The 21,470-nt window shown below is 36.1% G+C and overlaps 1 protein-coding gene across 2 annotated transcripts in view; it reads left to right on the forward strand.

Moving 5' to 3' along the window:
* LOC130142014 (mitogen-activated protein kinase kinase kinase 1-like) overlaps window positions 1-21,470 on the forward strand; it is a 68,822-nt gene that overhangs the window by 37,753 nt on the left and 9,599 nt on the right. For both annotated transcript variants that reach the window (XR_008819260.1, XM_056323405.1), the window contains exons 2-14: window positions 5,895-6,045; window positions 8,648-8,851; window positions 9,538-9,738; window positions 10,624-10,740; window positions 11,286-11,434; window positions 14,468-14,589; window positions 15,315-15,396; window positions 15,528-15,705; window positions 16,502-16,792; window positions 17,201-17,322; window positions 18,496-18,587; window positions 18,835-19,024; window positions 19,344-20,610. Coding sequence is in view for 1 of the 2 variants with exons in the window: in XM_056323405.1 (XP_056179380.1) it covers window positions 5,895-6,045; window positions 8,648-8,851; window positions 9,538-9,738; window positions 10,624-10,740; window positions 11,286-11,434; window positions 14,468-14,589; window positions 15,315-15,396; window positions 15,528-15,705; window positions 16,502-16,792; window positions 17,201-17,322; window positions 18,496-18,587; window positions 18,835-19,024; window positions 19,344-20,610 (3,166 nt within the window). In the remaining variant the exon portion in view is untranslated. The remainder of the gene's footprint in view (window positions 1-5,894; window positions 6,046-8,647; window positions 8,852-9,537; window positions 9,739-10,623; window positions 10,741-11,285; window positions 11,435-14,467; window positions 14,590-15,314; window positions 15,397-15,527; window positions 15,706-16,501; window positions 16,793-17,200; window positions 17,323-18,495; window positions 18,588-18,834; window positions 19,025-19,343; window positions 20,611-21,470) is intronic.

Raw genomic sequence — 21,470 nt, forward strand, 5'->3', positions numbered from 1 at the left:
TTCAGTGGCTACTGAATATTGCCACAATCTCAAAGTATGACTAGGTGGCTTCACAGCAAACAATTCAACCAATTTTTTTACATATTTCAAGTAGGTGGATTTGACTAAATAGGAGCTAGAAAATCCAGGCAGGTAATTTACCTCTAACTTTAGACATCTATCTTTGAAGATCTGTGTCTTCATCACTGAAGGGGTGATCCTTCTTGACCAGGGCCTGTGAGGTTCCACTGAAGGTGATGGCTCAGTCTTGTGCTTCAGTTATGAATGTTGTCCTATTAGCAGTGAAATGTTCTTTGACAAATGCATCTTTTTGACCTGTCAGTCTTCCAGAGATACACTTGATTATCATGGTCTTTGAGACCAAATGACTTTATAGGGAGAGAAGACAAGGGATGTATCAAACTGAGTAAATAACAATTACTACTAAACTAGTAAAGGTGTAGGCTCAGTAGGTTCGGGTTTAGAGCCAAATAACAGAAAGGGTTTTCTTCAATGTTTTCACATTCTAAATGGATTTGTTAGCCTTTTATAGAAAAATGCTGGAAGAAATAGGATAAGCTTTAACTTTTAAAACTACTTTGTAAAGATGTGGCTGTCACCTGATGGTGGTTTCCAGCAGGGATGCTTGCACTGCAGCCTGGGATCCCCAGGGCAGTGGAGGTTCCACAGAAACCTGCTGGGTGTTACGTTTCTCTGTTTAATTACACCTTGTCACGTGAAAAGGGTGGGGGGAAATCCTCTCAACCCCAGGTGTTTGATCTGTCTATCAGTACCCCAGGAAAGCCAAGACCCTTGTGCCCGACCAGTCTGTCAGTGTCCCATTATAGGGACCCTTCACTGAACAGTCCCACTGGATTGGAGGGCAATGCAACTGCCTTGTTCAGGGAAACATGCCAACAGCATAAGGGGGACCCCTCAGCAGGTCTTCCCACTTTATTTAAATGTGTTACCCACTGCCAGCAACTGTTAGCGCCCACAAAGGACTAACACTAACAGTTTACAGAATAACACTATTATAAAATCATGACAAGTTAAGTTTCGTGATTGCCAGTGATAGGGACTGTCTGCAAAAAACAAGCTTGAAATGATACACAACCAAACTATATACAACCAAAACCATAATTACTAATGACAGCTAGAATTAGTTAGTTATTTAGCATGCATAAGTCAAAGTTCTTACCCAATAGGCATCCCTATGGGGGAGAAGACAGGTTCAGCCCATCAACTGATCCCAGAAGTTACAATAGAGTCTTCCTTAACTTCCACCTTCATTCATTCAATTTTATACTTTTCTTTACTCTCAGGTGGAGCTTGAGTGACTCTAGTCATACATTCTTTCATTATTGATTGGTGTAAACTTCTCTCACTTTCATTTAAAGACATAGTTTATAAGAAATACAAAGTGCATGCTCGGTGAGGGGTGGTCGTGCCTTACAGATGGGTAACTTTGGGATGGAGGTGTGTGTTAGTATTATAATGAGCAAGGTTCATCTAAGGAGAATAGTTTCACCACAGTTGTTGGTCCAGCAACAGACATCTCATATATTTTCCATTTGGCAGCTGCTATGCAGTTTATCGGCTGTATGGTACCATCAAGTTCCCAATCCTGCAGGGAGTACAGCAGAGCCTGGCTGCGTGTGTCTCCACTCCACCCTCCACTGCTCCTCTAGGATAGCAGGTTGTGTTGCCTAGGGAACCATGGTGGAGTAGATTCCATGCATGCCAACTGTCAGAAAGTGGCAACTGTATTTTTCTCTTAAAAAGTTGTTATAATACTACAACTTCTATTAGGTCTGTAATTTCCCCCCTCCAAGCAATTTTCCCACACACCTGGGCATCACTTATGCTTTTCCTGTAGTTTTGTAACATGTTTTATACTTTATAAGTAAGTTTTAAAATATATGTAGAAAATAAAAGTTTATTTGAGGTAAATTGAAAGGTGTTTCTAATGCAAAATGCTTGTTAGTGATTCATCTAAATGACATTAAGTAGCAGTTTTTTAATGTGAGTGAAAGGCAAACAGTGGGTGCAGAGTTCCACTCAATATATACTCCTTGTGAGCTTTAGTGGGAAGCGTATTGGTCAAATGAAGGCAGTCTAGTTATTCTCAAGGAAAGATGATGAGCTATTGGAGAAGCTGAGGCAGCTAGAAAAAAAATAGGACTGTTTTCGCTTTTGTATTTGTCAGCTACTCTAACAGAAGAATAGAACTTAATTTCACACTTACAACATTTGGCTAAAATTCCTATAACTGTTTTAGGAAGCTAGATTCATTAGTCTCTGTGAAGTAGTGTGTTCAGTGCTGTCTTTAAGTGACAGTTGCTGCCATTAGTACCAGGTTGAGAAAGTTCCCTGTTAATTTTTTAATTTTAATGAAATGTGTCATACTTTATCTTTTCCTTTGTTAGGATGGACACAAATGATTAGATAACAGCAGTAGTGGGTCAGGAAGAGGAGAAATGGGAGACTGGCAGGAGGACAGACCATGTCTTGCTCATCTTGATCCGATTTTTTTTTAAACTGATCTTGATATCATTAAAAATACTTAATGGCAAAAGAAAAAACTGTGAACACTGCTGGAACTGTTAGTGGTCAGAAGTTATCTGAAACACTAGTAGCTGACCTTTTCAGGGAATGGCTAACTTTGTTTGTTTGAATTTTGTTTTTTGTCACTGCTCCCCATGCTGAGCTCTGCTCCTAGCATTCCTCCAGGCCAGATGGACTAGCCCAAAGTTCTTGGGACCTGTTGAGGGTTGGGTTGTAGGTAGCTGGCTGTCAATATTCTTAATTCTTGCTTACTGTCTCCAAAATGAGCTCTCTACATCCTGTCTAAGCTTGCCCCCAGTATTGATTGTCACCATATATGGCACTTGCACTGAGCAAAATATATAACTTCTCCCATATTCTTTTCTTCTCATTCAGTGCTGCTTCATTAAACCCATGGCTGCTCCTTCTCACAATCTGTTAAGCACATTGTTCTGACAGAGCTTCTGTGTGACCACTTGTTCATGAGTATCTTCTGTGGTCACCCATGGTTTGACCACTGTTACCTTTGCTAACTTGCTTCAGACAAATGTTTTTAAAAAAATAATAAAATTACTCAGCAGCTAATATTTTTTTTCCTCCCTGCGATTGAGTATTTGTAGATTAAAAGTTAAATTTTATCTGGAAAAAATCCTTGTATCCTCCTTTTTCTTTTTTTGGCCTGCTCCTTAGCTGTGTCATTGCTGTTCAAATAAAGTACTACATAGCAGTCACTTAAGCACATTGTTACCTTGACTCAGGAATAGCTTTTGCTGTATGAAGATCAGGATCAAGTCCTCAGTGGAGTACACTCTGGGTTTTTTGAGGGGTTGTTTTTGTTTTGGGGGGTTTTTTTGTGCTGTGGTACAGTGATATGGGGACTGGCAACCCACCTGTTGTCATGTAGATGACAAACTTCAGCTTGACTAGAACAGATGAGTTTTGCTTTAGACTAAAAAATAAACAAAACCTGTAGGTTTAGGCTACAAAATTAGGATGTCCTGCAGTATGCAGGAAAATTTGAGCATTCACAGGAAAAATATTTTTTCCACAGATCCAACAGTATAAGACTATTTAGTAAACTATAGTCTTAGCCAAGCTTGAGTTAAAATAGGAAGGTTTTGGGATTTTGAATACTTCAGAAACTGTGTTCTGTAAAAATACACACAATAATTAAATTCTGCAAAAAGATAACTGATTTACTGAGCAAAAGCTTTCAGACTCAGTTGGTCTTTCCCACCTGCATGGAGGAAAAGCACAAGAGTTCTTTGTGCAGGCAAGAATAGATCAGTTTAGCTGTCACGTGAGCGGAAGATAGTTGCCTCTGCTTTTTAGAAAACAAGTACAGATTGTGAAGCCTCCACTGTCATATTGCATTGTTCATGAATTCAAGTCCAGGGGCCTCTAAAAGACTTTTTTTATATCAGTTGAGAAGTTAATCATGGTTATATGAACAAATGAAATACTGTATCATTCTTTCACTGCTGGGATAGTGTTTTCTGTCTTGTATACAAAGTATTTATGCAACTGAGATGGTTCATGCCATGGAATAACTAATATAAAAACCATAGTAACTCTATTTTTAACCTGCACCTATATTATTTTGAAGCTGTACCGTTCTTATGCAGACAAAGATTTTTGTCTTTGAACTGATTTTTTTTGACTGAGGAAAAAATGTAAAATCAGCCCTTTTTAGACAATACAGGTTTTTTTCTCCTACTTTAAGCTTTTAGGCACATTCTTCATTTGTACTCTACCTGCTTCTGTAATGTCTTTGTTTTTCATGAAGAATTGCTAGGTTTTGTCTCTTTCTAGAAAGCAATAGTATGAAATTCAGTGCTGGGACAAAAATAACTTTTCACTTGCATTAGATTTGAAGTTAAGCAAACATTAACGCTTAACCTCTGAAAAAATATTAATTTTTCGACTGATTGTTTTTCTATTTATAAACATTTAAGTCTTTAATGGCTAGACAGTTCTGAGTGTCTAAATTTGGTTATTAACAGTAGGTTTAGATATTGCTTGAAAGAAAATGAAGTTTGTTTACAGTATCCATCTGTTTATCACTTCAGCACTGAACAGGAAGAGTTATTTCCTGTCTCAGAATACTTTGTTTCCTTTGTGTCTATTAAAAAAAAAATGACTACTCCTTCTGACCAGTGAAAACTTCTCATTTTTCAAAGTAGGGATTTGTGATAAATTAACTTTAGTAATACATTGCTGATAAGCATTGTAATTTTAACATCTTATTGCAGTGAATGTTGTAGGGAATATGTTGTAATCATCATATGGTGCATAAATGTAGTTTTAACTGAATAGCTAGAAGTTTTAGAAGTTGAAGACTGCATACATGAAAGCAGTAATGTAAATATGCAACTGTTTCTCATTGTAACTATTATATAGCCTTAAATTGTGATTTTATTTTTGAAACAAAATTTTATTCTGAAAGTTAGCTTAAGCTTGCTTATTTTTAAAGATGGCTAACTTCAAGAAGATGGAAGGGGATCATGTACTGCTGCTTAAGAATGTGGTTTTCTTGGTGATTTAGCTGATAATTCAACAGAATCAGGAAATCTTCCAGACCATTCATATTTGTTTTTCAGTGTCTGACAGTATTTTTTGCTGCTTTGTTGTTGCCAGCAATCACAGGCAATTACTTTGCTGTAGGTCAAAAAAGCACAATCCTAGATGAATTATACTTTCACTTTACAGATATGAACTTGCTGTGAGTTTTGCTACAATTGTAGCTGACTTGAAGTGCTCTTGAGTCATCAGTCACTCAGAAAGCAATTCTCAAGGACACTAGCCTTACTTTCATTATTTCTGTGTCTGGTTTAAACATACTGTGTATTAGTTTACAAGTCCTCTTTTTTTGCGGAAGTGTTCATGTATAGGAAGAGGCACTACATACATAGCTTCATGATTGTGAATCCCTTGAAGATGGAAACTTTTCACCATTTATATTAATTTTATAATTTTTTCTTTAAATAGATTGCAAGCTTTGAATTGCCAATGCATGCATGAACGATCACAACACTTCTGAAACTTTTGGTGAATGACATGACATACAGGGTAATTATTGTATTGGTTTAATATTTGCCAAGACATTCCTCTTTACTGGGTGTCCAACATTACAAGCAATACACACATTTTAAAGAAATACCCCTCAAAACAGGTATAGTGCAAACTGCAGACTAGCAAATTAGTCATAACTTGAAAGGCTTGCTGCAGTCAGTTGAAAATAATGTTTTAGTAGCTGCATTTTAAGGAGAGGAAGAACAGGATGGCACAAAGCTTAAGAACGCTATATTATTATACCTTAACTAAAAATAACTGCATCTATGACTACAATATATTTTTCTTTGCTGTAGTTGTGACATGGAGAATAGAGAAACCCTCAGGGGGTTGCAGAAGATGGATGACCGCCCAGAAGAGCGTATGATCAGGGAGAAACTCAAGGCAATGTGTATGCCAGCCTGGAAGCATGAATGGCTGGAAAGAAGAAGCAGGAGAGGTCCTATGGTAAGTGGCACGGAAATAAGGGCAATATCTGTGACAACTATTACAAATAAAAATCCCTTAAACTTCTTTCTTTTAGAAACCTTTTTAATCATTAACAGTGTGCAGACTCTTAATTGTGATACTTTTTGTTCATTTTTTATGAGCTGTTTAACAAGAAATTGTGGCTGACTTTCTGAAATGTATGCATTTATTAAGCTTTATTTTTAAAAAAGTATATTGCTGTGCTGCTGATTGTGCTGTGGCAACACTGCCCTCTAATGTCAACAGCAAAAGTAGCTCTTGTTCATTAGATAAAGACTATTTGAGTGTAAAACTGCACTGTAGTGCTTTGTACTCCATTCTCTAGGGTTTCATGACTTCGTATTTCCTTTGTTTGAAAATGTTAACATTTTCTATATGTTTAATGTGTGTGGATTTTTTTTTTTGCTAGATTAATATACAAACTGCAAGCTTATTAGAACCAGAGAAATCAAATCTGAGTAACTCCTTCACATAAGTCTCAACTCTACTAAAACTTGGATGCCAGAATATTCCTATTAGCCTTTTTGGGTAATGCTTTTGTATAAATGGCTCAGAAGTAGTAATAAGAAATTTCAGACAGATCAAACCAAAAACTTATTAAACACAGTTAAGATTCTAACACTAGCATATTCAGTATAATGCTGGTTAATTAATAGCAATTATGTTTAAGTGTAGTTGCATTGGTCAGTATGACTCCTGTGTAACATTTGATGGGAGTGCTAATTTAAAGGTGAGATCATCTGATGCAGTAAACGAGTGTTTGGGGGCAGCTTTTCTAGAACAGAAATAAGGGTTATGTTGGTAACTTTCTGTCATAGGAACATTGAAAATGCTTCAAGTACACCAAAAAAGAAATACCTTGAATAACACAAACCAGTTCTTAATTGAAAAAAAATTTAAATGCATCTTGGTTACTGCATAGCTTGAAATTATGGTTCCTTGTTCAGCCCACTTCCCTTGAGGTTTCTGGGTATTTAAATACAAATTTTGATGCTCCAGTTTCTCAATTACTACCATTTCACATTTAAACTTTTTCAAGCACTAGCAACTGATAACTGTAACTTGTCAAAATGCAAATTCATGTGCCTATGGGCTGTCCAGGAAAGAAAAAAAGCATTACAGTAATCAGTAGGAAGAAAAAAACCACAACAGCCTGCATTGCTTTTCATACTTTTCCTTTATCCTGTTTGTCTTCATAATCAGATAGCAATATATTTTAAAACAACAACAACAAAGGTTTCTGAAAAGTTCAGGTTTGTAAGAAGAATACATTCAGTATGGTGACTTTTTAAGGTAAAACAAGCAGTGCTTGGCTCAAGGCTGTAAAAACAGGCCTTTCCTCTCTTAGGCAATGCCTAACTGCTAGGCTACAGCCTCCTCATTGTCCTCTTCTTCCTGTAGCCTGCTGAAATTTAAATGCATTTTTGGATAGTGGAACAGCTTCAGCTGGATGAGTTAAATGCTTCAGTTTAAAATAGTATTTTGACCTTGTGGATGCAGTTCAAATCATCAGGTAGAAAGGCATTGAGGCTGGATGTCTCTTCTGCATACCCTGAGCAGGGAAAGCTCCTTCCATTAATTAATTAATTAATTAATCGATCTATCTATCTATTCATTCATTTATTTATTTATTTCCTAAATTTGAGACCTCTGCAGCTTTCTAGGAGAGATCTGCTCTGTTAATCTGAAGTGTTACTTGGAGCTTCCCTCCAACTTAGAGTCAAGCCTCTAAGACATGGGGAAATGTAGAACTAAAACTGCCTGCCTGCTGTGACTGCTTTTAATTTGATTCCATGGGGCCTTACTCTTCTCATGTATTATGTAGGTCTGAGGGGCAAGCAGCTGAAAGTTGTCTTGAAATATTCCATATCTTAGTGTCAAAATTCAGTGTTTATGCAACAAAGCACTGTATTAGAAGTGTATGTGCTCACTCTTCTTGAGCACATGTGTCTGTTCACGTAGTGCAGCAATGTGTTAAATGATTAGCTCAGATACCAGATGCAGTGTAGCTGTTTTACTTGTATTGCAGGCAGAAAAGCTGCCCATGGTTCTTATAGGGCACAGCACACCTTAATTTTGCTGTATTGCCTCCAGGTTTAAAGTAATTTTACTTTGCAGCAAGTGTTCATATTGTGCTGTAGAAATGGCAATCCTGCTATATATCAACTGATACTTACTGTATGTAACAGATGGATCCAAGGTTATAGCTCTTAAATAAGCAGACAACACCTGTAGAAAAAAAATATTCTTTTGGCTCCTACTATCCAAATGGGAGAATTGCTGTCCTCTGAGATACCATGAATGACAATTACAGAAGCACTTTGACAATCAAATCAGTCGCTGCCACAAGTCTAATAGGTGGCACAAATGGACAAGAAAAAGGTTCTTGCTTGTGTTGTGTATAGATTAACAAGATAGCCCCTATTAGATGTTAATGTTAGAACCTGGGGAATATGCAAACTTTGAATGTCTAAATAATGGCTTAATTATAATGCTAGCTAAACAAGTTTTGATGAATTTGTTTTGCTTTAATGTAAAATTATCAAATTGTAGTTTTAACATATGGTTTAATTGCTGCAAGGTGGTGAAACCTATCCCTAGGAAAGGAGATGGATTGGAAATGAACAAACTCTCTCTGGAGCCTCGGGCTGAAGGACAAAGCACTGCTTTTTCACCTACACAGAAAGGAAGACGTAGTCCTTCTCCTAGTAGCTTTTCATCATCCTCTAGGACACTTAAATCTGAATCACCAGGTGTTAGAAGAAAAAGGGTATCTCCAGTGCCTGTAAGTTGTAAGCTGTGATGTAATTTTTAATTTGGCTATATACCGCAATATTTGCTTAGAGAACAATTGGTATCTAATCCTTTCTGGGTAGGCAAAATGCTGATATAAAGGGGTTATGACAGGGTATCACTTGATATGCTCTGCATATCTCATGTTATACTTCTTGTATGGAATTTTGTTCTTTCCTCTTAGGTATGACTTTTCTTCTTAATTTAGTCCTGCTTTCAATTTTTATTTGTAGGAAATAAATGAAGAAATATAGGTACTCAGTTGTGAAGATGTATGTTCTCTTAGCTTGATTTTTGCATGAAGAGGTGCCAGGAGTTTGATTTGTGCTTTTTTGATTGTTTTTTGGTTTTTTTGGGTTGTGGTGCCCGTGTCCCCCTGTAGTTTTTTGCATGTCAGTTCTCCAGGCAGGTATATTCCCTTGGGGATAGGATTGTTGACTGGATGGACACACCCCAACTCACCCCACCTCTCTTCTGCCCTTGAATTGCCCTTGAATTCTGGGCATGAAAGAAAATTAATAATTTTACATTCATATAGTCTAAGCAGGTTATAGTTTCTTCAGATTTTGGGGACTCTCTCATTCTATGTCATGGGGGGGGGGATGATGGACAGACAGACAACCCATAGTTAAACTTACTGTTGTCCTGGAAATGCTCATGATGGAACTGCTTATGTAGTTTCAGAGTGGACGAATAACACCACCTCGAGGAGCCCCATCTCCAGATGGCTCCTCTCCATACAGCCCTGAGGAAACAAATCGTCGTGTCAACAAAGTTATGCGAGCCAGGCTGTACCTGCTGCAGCAGATAGGACCCAACTCTTTCTTAATTGGAGGAGACAGCCCTGATAATAAATACAGAGTGTTTATTGGGCCTCAGGTAGAGAACATTTTTGTGTTGTTTGTAGCTTTTATTAATTTATAGTTAATCTTGGAAAACTGTACAAAACCAAATTAGACCAAGTTAGTCGCAACCCTTGCAAATAGTTCTATAAAGTAATGTTTAAAAGATATAATCTGTGATTGTTTAATATAATGATCAGCTTGTATTTTTTCAAATATGTAGCAAGTATTACTTTTGTCTAGTTTATCTTTAAAAAGAAAAATACTCTTGGAAGTAATTACTAATATTCTGTATATTTCTCATTCCTAGCAGTGGCTTCTAATTGTATATCTTAAGTATTTTTGGCCACTTCATTTTCCTAGTTTCTCACTCTGAAATGCTATGTTTTCTCTATTCATGGGATATATAAATGACGAGCACATGACACAATTCTTTTTAATGCTGTGATAATTTCATTAATACCCATAGTGAAGTTGTTTTCAGAGACTTCCATAGTACTGCTGTGATGGTGTATTGGGGAACATTTAGGTTTCTGAATAAACAGAAACATTTAAGTTTGATTGTTGTCATGTTATGGGTATATGATGATTGTATGCATAAATTCCTTCTAGTATGAAGCATAGCAATAACTTCAGCTGATTTTAAAAAATAAAAAAAGGGGGTGTGTGTGTATCAAGAGAACTGGTGTTATAATTGTCTACTTTTCCATACATATTCCTGAATAATATTTTTGGGATTCACATTTTATGTAAGGCCATGCAAGAAGATATGACTATCTATATATGAAATATTTTGCATTAACTAGCTTTGGGTTTCTAATAAAAAAGGGGGGGAGGGGGCTAGTATATGTCTTCATGATGAACTTAATGATCTATGTAATTATCAATTCAGTAGAGCCCTAGCATATACTTTTCTTTGCAGACTTGTAGCTGTGGTCGTGGGATGTTCTGTATTCATCTGCTGTTTGTTATGTTGCGAGTCTTCCAGCTTGAACCCTCAGACCCAATGCTCTGGAGAAAGATGCTGAAGAACTTTGAGGTGATAGATTTCTAATAGATCTAATGGCAGACCTAAAATAGACTCCATGTAAAAGTCTTTAGAACATTATCTTAAAAATGCTGAGAACTACTGCATTTCAAAGCAGCAAGAATATATGTTTTTAATTATATCTTTAATTTGGGTTCAAGAGCCCTGCAAGTAGGAAAAAAATCTGCAAATAAAAGGCATAGCTAAAAGAATTAGTAGAGAGCTGTAGTTTAGCAAGTGATTCAAATCTTGGATTTTCTACTCAAATTTGTTTATGTGTCTCACTGATTAGCTGAAAGGTAAACAGAACAAGGATCTTCAGAAGTAACTGTGTGTATACTTAAAGCTATTTTTAATAAGTAAATAGGTTTTTGTTGTAAAGTTTCTTGTGATCTATTTATTAGTAAGACTTCTGAAATTCCTGCTATACTGCTAATGCATTATTGTGAAGGTAAACAGGTCTTTCTTAGCAGTAGTTAAGCTTCAGTAATATTACCTTCTAAATACAAGCTATTCATAGCACAAATATGACTGTTGCCATCTTTTTCTGATGTTAGGTTGAGAGTTTGTTCCAGAAATATCACAGTAGGCGTAGCTCGAGGATCAAAGCTCCATCTCGTAACACCATCCAGAAGTTTGTCTCACGCATGTCAAATTCTCATACATTGTCATCATCTAGTACTTCTACATCTAGTTCAGAAAACAGGTCAGTATTTCTTTAAAGGAATTAAAAACTTTATTGTGTATTTTTTTCTAATTTTTGAGGCTTAGAATCACCTACATTCTTTTTTTTCAAAGCTGCTTTCGTTTCAAGCCATGTTAAGTCTCTGTATTTGCAAACAAATCAAGAGTCAAGCATACATTATTCACAGTCATACCAAGTGGGCATTATACTTTCTGTTTGTAAAAAGTTAAGTAGAGCTGTGAAAAGAATTTTTTTGACTCTTATGAATTTGGGAAACAAACTCTAGAAATGAAAATTATCATCTTCAAGACTGAAACGTATACATTAACTTTGGAAACTTGTTTGTTTGTGAGCATTTGTTCAAATATAGTACTTGTGCAAATGCTGACAAATGAAGAAACAGAATTTCATTTTTTTCCTCTTGTCCTAATAAATTTGTACTACTTTGGAGAAATGCTTGGGCCTATGACAATATACTGAAAATTTCTGGGTAAATGTACTGTTTGTGTAAACATATATAAAAACCATGGGGTTTATATATCTATATCTAATTAAGAATATATTTTAAAAACCACTTAATGCAAAATGAGTGGGTAAACTATAAGGGAGTTGTTAAACGATTATGGTTTTTCATAGTTTATACCATATTAAAAGATGCCTTATTTATCAGTCTTAAGTGGTTTGATTCTTTGATAGCACTTGAGTGCTTTTTCTTTTATATTGAAAAGATATTGGTTAACTTTTTAAACAAGTGATTTGTGCATGCATTAATTAGCAGACTGAGTGAACTAGACATCCTATAGAGAGATCAAACCACAGAAGGCAACCAAAACCGAGGCTTGCTTTTGTGTAAAGCAAAACTTAAGGAGGACCTTGATATGTTACTTTGTGATAATAAGCATATAGTTAGATTAATATATTCAGACAGGTTTATAATTCTGATATACATATTGTAACCTTAATTTCCCATAGTCTTTTAATTACTTTTCCAAATTGTCAAATTGCATCATTGTAAATAAATTACATAAGTAGTTCTAGAGTATATTATGTATTTAACTAATTGGTTTATTTGGCAAGTCAGTTCCTTTAATTATATACCTTGCATAGGAAGATTATTTTTTTTTAATAGGAATGACTTTATTGGACTGTGAACTTTGCTGCATTAGTTCTCATTTTTGACAGGATGAAAGATTCTTTCAGTTGTTTGCCAGTACACCTGATGATTAGTTCCCTGCGTTACTGGTTCAATGAGATAAGTTATCATTCTGTGTGAGTCTAATCTTGCATGATATAAGTATTGGAGAACACTGAGCATCAGATTAATTTGAGATAAAAGCTTACTCAGTTCTGATAATTACTGTGACTTGCAGTTATTTTTGTTTTACTATTAATTCTTAAAAAATAAATTTTAATTTAAAACTCGTGTTTCTATACATGCCGTGGAACTGAATTTTTACACTGTAAGCTTATTTTTGTGGATTTTTAAAAGATAAAGAAAATTAGCGTCAATCACTTGCAAAAAGCTAGAAGCTAATATATATGTATAGAGACAATGTATACACAAATTATTTTTAGAATATACGGTTGATGAGCAAATACAGGGTTCCTGCAAACTTTTAAACATGAACCAGCTATAACTTACATTTTTAGTAGGAGTACTAAGTTTTACACATTTAAACAATAATGCAGAAGTTTAAATTGTGTTTTTTATTACATGTTGTTTAAGCTTAGAATAATTTTTCTGGTGAAATCTCTGGTTATAGCCATTTAAAAATTAAGGTAAGGTAAATAAAATGGAACCAACATGTAAAACAGAAATGTGGTGGTTTGTTTTTTTTTAAAAAAATCTACATGTGATATGTAGATATATTAGTGTTTATGTGAATCGATTACATCTGTTTCTCAGTGGCAGAAAATTATTGAGTGGCTGTTCTCTTCTGTTGAATTTTTGAGTTTTACATACATTCATCAAATAGTATTTACAGTTTTCTGTACTGGGCTGAAGACTATCTTGTGACTCTATTCTGAAAGAGTGTGGAAAAAAACCTGCATGTAGCTGTCATGGTTTAACCCTGGCTGGCAACTAAGCCCCATGCAGCCACTTGCTCACTCCCTCCACAGTGGGACGGAGGAGAGAATCAGAAGAGAAAAAAGTGAGAGAAATCATGGGTTGAAATAAAGACAGTTTAATAGGTAAAGCAAAAGCCGGACATGCAAGCAAAGCAAAACAAGGAATTCATTCACCACTTCCCATGGGCAGGCAGGTGTTCAGCCATCTCCAGGAAAGCAGGGCTCCATCGTGTGTAACAGCTACTTGGGAAGACAAACACCATCATTCTGAACATCCTCCCCTTCCTTCTTATATACCCAGCATGACGTCATATGGTATGGAATACCTCTTTGGCTAATTTGGGTCACCTGTCCTGTCTGTGTCCCCTCCCAATTTCCCATGCCCCTCCAGCCCTCTGGCTGGCAGGGCCCAAGGAACTGATAAGTCCTTGATTCAGTATAAACATTACCCAGCAACAACTAAAAACATCAGCGTTCTATCAACATTGTTCTCACATCAGAGCCAAAACACGGCACTGCACCAGCTACAAAGAAGAAAATTAACTATCCCAGCTGAAACCAGGACAATAACTTTCAAAATCTAAAAATGTCTTAGTTTTTCAAAAGCAAAGGAAAAGTAAAAAAAGCAAAGATTGGTTTGTTTCAAGAAGCTGGGGGGGAGAGGGAGGGGAGGGGAGGGGGGGGAATAAGTGCCCGAGGCTAGTCCTTTCAATCTCCAATTGGTGTCTGACCTAGTTTGAAAAGATGTCATGCATTTTGTGATGTTCTCTTTCATTTCAACAAAGTGTTGTCTGTAAGTGCTTCTAAAAATTTGGTTGCTCAGTTATTCAGACCAAGGTTTAGGAGAATCATCATCATCATAAAATGAGTAATGAATAGCATATTCAGAAGTGACTGTTCAAAATAAAGTTAATCTTTTTCACTGTTAAACCTGTTCTGAATTCTGATATGCCATTTTGCAATCAAAAGTATTTCTTTTTATAGTATGAAGGATGAAGAAGAACAGATGTGCCCCATTTGTTTGTTAGGCATGCTGGATGAAGAGAGCCTAACTGTGTGTGAAGATGGCTGCAGGAACAAGTTACACCACCACTGCATGTCAATATGTACATTGTCATCTTTGTCTCATTAAGTTCTGGTGACTAAATATGCAGAAGTATTATAATTTTGTGTGTTGGTAGGGTTTTTTGTTTGTTTTAAAAGTTACAGAAACATGCTCTTAAGTGATGACTATAGCTCTTTGAGAGTTTGGTATCATTCATTGGTATCAATATATACCTTATTATCAGTTATCAAATTACAGCTTGCTTTGTGAATGCTTTGAGAAAGAAGTTAACTGCAGGGCTAGAGGTTTGAGCCTTTTACCTGAGTGAGAAGATCATGTCCAATTAGAGCAAGGCTAGGAACAGATTTTACCCCTCTGTGACTTGTCATTAGAATGCATGAAAGTATTCTACTAGGATTATATAGTGAATTATGGAGTATGTTTTTATATATTGCATTAAATAAAGTATTTTAATTAGATTGCTTTAACAAATAAAATTCTATCTCCCATGTTTTAATACTTTTGAAAAAGTATTACTTATGTTTGAGGCATAAAACCAAACCCCTGCATTTCAATTCATAACTTTTAATATTAAATTGTAGTGCTAAGCTGAAGTGTTTCTGCATGTAAAAACATTTAAATGCACAGGCTTCTGCACATGGTTCAGTTCAGAAGTGTTTATCCTGAAACTGGCATTTCTCAGTAAAAATTAAAAATAATAATGCCATCCTCTGGTTTTATGCAATGTAAAACTGAAATACATATTATCCTGTTGCTGTGTTCCAGGGGCAGAAGAATGCAGAAGAAACAGAGAGCAACTTATATGTCCTCTTTGTAGATCTAAATGGAGATCTCATGATTTCTATAGGTAGGGATTCAGTCTGAGTATAACAAACTATCTGCTTCTGGATCCTAAGTTGATGTTCATAAATATGCTAAAGTATTTACTTTGGTAAATGTTTTATTTGCTAATGCATGCTATTTGTTGTTAATCTGTAGTCATGAATTGCCAAGCCCTGTGGATTCTTCTGTTCTCCATGTGGTTCATCAACAAATTCAGCAGCAATCTACAGCTGGATCACAGAGAAGAACCCAAGATAGCAATTTTAACCTTACTCATCATGGGGTCCAGCAGATCCCTTCTGCCTATAAAAATTTAGCTGAGCCATGGATTCAGGTATTTTTACTTTGTAAAAGAAGCTTCAAATGTAAAAACTGATATTTTTTTTTAAACTGTTTTGCTAGATTTTTCAAATCAACAATTCAAAAATTTATTCTGAATCCCATCAGCTTTATGGTTGATTATTATTGGAAAGAATTATATTTAACTTGCATCAGAAGAAAAGGTTTTTCAGTCTTGTTTTCACTGGGGTATTCAGTTTTAGACTTCATCTCAGGCTTCATATTAAAGGTCCGTGTAATAAAATGTAGTATTCTTAATTCTAATTTTGGTTATGCAAGTGTCACATAAATACAAATTTGGCATTTGCTGTTACCCAAGTTGGGTTGCAGGAGCCGAATGATCAAAATAACCTCTACTCTAGAGGTGGGTTCAACTGAGAAGGGATCACATACTTAAAAGAAATGGGAGAACTTGTATTACCTGTATGTCTGCTGTAATTTTTGTCTGGTATAGCCAGACCTTGCTTTCAGGGTTGTTTATATCAGTGTATAGAAACGAACTCCATACTGAATAATTAAAAATCAGAGTGAATGAAACCATCCATAAAGCCATTCCCCCACTTCTCTTAGCAGAGTTTTTGGAGAACTGAACACTTAGAAATGAAACATCATAAATGATATCACAGAATCTTTTTTAACACGCTGCCTTCTGGCACATTTTTGCTGTCAAGCTTCTTAAGGTGATCTTTCACCAGAAACATTTATTTGATCTTTTTGAGTGCTCTTCTTAAGTACTTAAGTTGCAGTTTTATTCAATCTGACTCCTGTAATGCTGCTTTTTTCTTTGGCAGGTGTTTGGAATGGAGTTAGTTGGCTGCTTGTTTTCTCACAACTGGAATATACGTGAGATGGCACTTAGACGTCTTTCCCATGATGTTAGTGGTGCTCTATTATTGGCTAATGGTGAAAGCACTGGAAATTCTGGAAGTAGCAATGGAAACAACACAAGTGCTGGAGCTTTGGGAGCAGTTAGTGGGTCATCCCAGACCAGTATCTCAGGAGATGTGGTGGTAGAATCCTGCTGCAGTGTGCTGTCCATGGTCTGTGCCGACCCTGTCTACAAAGTATATGTTGCTGCTTTAGTAAGTAGCTGTTTACTCATATTCTAGTAATTTCCAAATTACTTAATTTTTGAATGGGAAGAGATATATGAGTCAGGAATCCTAATAATTGAGCACTACTGATAACTTTTAACCATCATCTGAAAGCGGGTTGAACAAAATAGCAAGAGTGAAATGGCATGAGTCTACTGGTCAAATATAAGGAAATGCTTGCTACAGCACTAAGTGTTAACAGTACTTGTATGATGAGATTCTTTCCAATCTCAAAGAATACATGACTAATTCTAATGGTGAATATATAGTAAGCTGTTTATTCTTTGAAAATTTTGCTGATATTTTGAATGCAATTTATATAGAATTATTTACAACTCTTAAAATAAATTTGTGTGGCTAATTTGATTTCATATGTATTATTTTTTTTTCTCTTAGAAAACCTTAAGAGCCATGCTATTATATACTCCTTGTCATACTTTAGCAGAGAGGACTAAACTACAGCAACTTCTCAAACCAGTTGTAGAGATGGTATTAGTTAAATGTGCAGATGCCAACAGGTATGGTGTCTCATGAACTTCAAATTCATTTTGGATTGTTACTGAAATGTCTTGAAGTTTCATTTGTTGCTATTTTATATGGAACTAGGAGATCATTTATAGGTGGCAGTGAAATAAAATGTATGGATCATATGTATAAATGTTTTTGTTAAAGTCTAGTTGCTACCAACCAACTTCTGTCTTGAAAGATGTAGGTTTTGGAGGCACCTGTTTATATTTTTCCAGCACTTATGGTTCTTAAATGATGTTTTGCTTGCATAAGGTCTTTTTTCCCCTTAAAATAAAGGAAGATATGTTGGGTGCAGTCATCAACCATCGCCTCCATCTCAGTTAATATTGCTTTGGTTTAATTCTCATGACTCCCCTTTAAGCAGTCAGCAAGTACCAATCATCAAATTTTGTATCTTTAATATATATATATATGTTTCCTACTTCAACAAAAGCTGTTGTACATCTATGTCATGAAGTGTTAACATAACACTGCTACTTTTTACTTCATAGTGTAATGTTAGTATATGGCTATTCTGAGTGAATGCATTTGGCAGTTCTGGCTTGAATAAGCCTTTTCTTCCTCTCCCAAGCTACTCTGTCTGCTCTGCCAGACCAACCATTTCTTCAGCTGTAGATGCAGAAGTCCACCAGACTGCTATTTTTTTTGTTCGGTTGGTTTTTGTCTCTTTTGGTTTAGTTCCTAAGCAGCGTTGTTTCTGAAACTGCAACTAGAGGTTCACTGGCAATAGTTTAGCAATGGAAAATCTAAAATTAAAGGTATAAGTGAAATAGAACTGTTCCTTATGGTGCTGGATTCCTGTATTTGGCCTGTTTGTGCAAGAGGATGAGATCGTAATGTGCAGTTGAATTAATTTCTTTTAGTAAAGAGATTATTGCCTGAAAGTCTCAAAGAATTTGAGAAATGGGGAAGCTGATTTCTATTTGGGTTTTTTATTTATTAGTGATAGACATTACATTTCTGGAAGTTTTCTTATAAAAAATGTCACAATATTGGTAGCTTACAGATAGAGGATTACAGAAGTGTATTGGAATAAAATGATGTTAAATAATTTTCCAAACACAATTCTAAGGTAATGATTATTGAAATGTAATGGTTAAAATGTTTTTTCTTCAAAGCATCTGCTCAAAGTTGGTTGTTTTTTTTGGTTTAATTTCTTATAGTCGAACAAGTCAACTTTCAGTCTCAACGCTATTGGAGATGTGTAAAGACCAAGCAGGAGAGCTGGCAGTTGGGAGAGAAATACTTAAATCTGGTAATAATATCTCTTCATATATAATTGAATTATTATTGCAAGCAAATATACTGAATTGTTTAAAATCTAATACAGGTTTTATCCAATATTTGCCAGCATGGCAAAGAGAACAGTGTTGCTCTCAGCAGTTTGGGGAGGAGGGTGGTGTTAATTTGGGCGCACACTGTATATTTCTGTATGATATAGTTCTGATCTTTATTTAGATTGTGAACATGTCTAATACCTATTTTATCAACTTTTTTTATAGGCTCTGTTGGTATTGGTGGTGTTGATTATGTCTTAAACTGTATTCTTGGAACCCAAACTGAGTCTAGCAACTGGCAAGCGCTACTGGGGCGACTTTGTCTAATAGATAGACTTCTGTTGGAAATTCCTGGTGAATTTTATCCCCACATTGTCTGTGGAGGTGTTTTACAGGCTGATACTGTAGTAGACAGGTACTTACACTATGTGACTATTACTCTTTGTAGTTGAATGTGGTGTTGGTGATTTCTTCAAAAATTGGTTGTTTTGAATCCTGTAAACAAATAGTGTATATTTATATGCAAAAGTGCACCTACTTTACAGAGTAAATGGTTGCATTTCTTAACTTCTGACCTGTGAAACAATTTTAAAGCACCAGCGCAGCAGTAAGTCTGCTTTCTACTGCAGAACTGACAGCTAAATAGGTTATCTTGTAATGGCTTTCTTGGCACTATTTAACTAGAGCATATCAGTTTATAAGACACTTCTTTTTTTTTCTTTTTTAACTTTCAGGTATAAGAAACTTCTCTCCCTCTTAAATTTTGCCTTGCAGTCAATTGACAGTTCCCACTCAATGGTTGGAAAACTATCGCGCAGAGTATTTTTGAGTGCAGCAAGAATGGTGGCAAGAGTGCCCCATGTTTTTTTAAAGCTGTTAGAAATGTTGAGTATGACAAGCTCAACTCATTATGCAAGGATGCGTCGACGTCTGATGGCAATAGCAGATGAAATGGAAATTGCAGATGCCATCCAGCTAGGCATGGAAGAAATGCACTCTGGGGAATGTCAACATGAAAAAATTTTGCAGCTACCTGTACCAGATAACTCTTCAGAAGCTACAGAAAGTAATACTCCTAACAATACTGTCCAGTTATCAAGGAAAGATGAGAAAAGTTTAAGTGATAAAAAACTGAGTGCCAGTCCAGAGGACACTTCTGAGATGCTGGCTAGCCTTGCTGTGGGACTTTCATCTGTAACCACTGAGCAACCAAAGCCAGCCATTCAAGCAAAAGGAAAAACCCCCAATCAGTGTTTGAACTCTTCTCCCTCATCCAGTCATTCTCAGTCACTATTCCCAATGCTTCTGTCTCCTTCAAACCCATCTGTACTAGCTGGCACTGTAACAGATGTCTCTAAACTCAGACCTCAGGGATTTGTTCCCTGCCAAATCCCCTCACCTTCTCCTCAAACACAGCAGAAACTTTCTCTCTGGTTTCAGAGAAACTGTTCTGAAAATAAAGAACTGGATAAACTTTCTCAAGTCCTTACCCAAGCCAGGCCATTGCCATCCAGTCACATACACAGGCCAAAGCCATCACGACCCACCCCAAGTAATGTGAACAAGCAGGGAGAAACCTCAAACAACAGTATGACACTTGACCTGAATGATATTTTGCAGTGTGATGGCAATAGTAGTAGCAGTGCGGTTATACCAAGTGAAGAGACAGTGTTCACACCAGTAGATGAGAAATGTCAATTGGATGTTAATGCAGAGCTCAATTCCAGTATTGAGGACCTGCTCAAGGCCTCTGTGCCAAGAAGTGATGGCACAGTTACATTCAAGTCTGAAGTTGCAGTTCTTTCTCTTGAGCAGGCAGAAAATTATGATACTTACAAAGATGATGTAAATCATAATCAAAAATGCGAGGAAAAGATGGAAGCTGAAGAAGAGGAAGCTTTAGCTATTGCTATGGCAATGTCAGCATCTCAAGATGCCCTGCCAATAATTCCCCAACTACATGTTGAAAATGGTGAAGATATCATAATCATTCAGCAGGATGTAAGTATGCATATGGTAATTTAGCATGTCTCAACTGAGGCTCACTGAATTTATAAAGCAGTGCTGTTTTATTCCCAAAGTTATATAAAGCACAAAGGGACTCAATACTCTTTCATAGAAGTTGGAGTATAAACAGTTTTCCAGTTGAGAGTGCTAACAGGATCTTTCCGTGTTTATTAAGTTTAGAGACAGTATTTGGAAGAGAGACATCATGTTGTATACCTTTTAAAATGGGAAAGAAGAAAGTGTAAAAGTGGGGAAACAAGAAATGAGAACAAAGGTTTTAAGCAGGAGTAGAACTGTACTGAGTCTTAATGCTGATTTACTTTGAAGGCAATTATGCAAAACCAAATCAGTTTCTGAAAGAAGAGGCAGATAGAGTAGGAAGAGATCTTACCATCAGCACATCCTGAGAGAGAAGGTGTGAGATACTTTAGAAATCAGGAAAAATGTTTGTTTGCAAATAGACAAAAGTATAAGAAATAAGAATAGAGAAAGAAAGGAGTATTTTACAAAAGTTCACAAAATGGTTGAGTGTATTGACTTTAGAGTAAGACAGGTGCTGGAAGTTTGTGAGGTTGCAGGTAAGAGACTTGGTAGAGTTACTGGAAAGAGGAATGAAATGTTGGGTTTTGTGATCCCTTTGCATGAGGTAACAACATGTGAAGCATAAAATGACAGAAATAAATTAAGTAGAAAACATGATTTTGTTTGTGTTTACTATAGGTGCTGACTAAAACCTTGACTAGACATGAAATCAAGAATAGAAAAAAAGTCTTGCTCCTATTTGTGTCCTTACATCTTGCCTTTCACCTTCAGGTAGTAACACAGAGAAGGCCCTCTGTTCTTTACATACAGTA

The sequence above is a fragment of the Falco biarmicus genome, chromosome W (genome assembly GCF_023638135.1).
Source record: "Falco biarmicus isolate bFalBia1 chromosome W, bFalBia1.pri, whole genome shotgun sequence".
Classification (NCBI taxonomy): domain Eukaryota; kingdom Metazoa; phylum Chordata; class Aves; order Falconiformes; family Falconidae; genus Falco; species Falco biarmicus.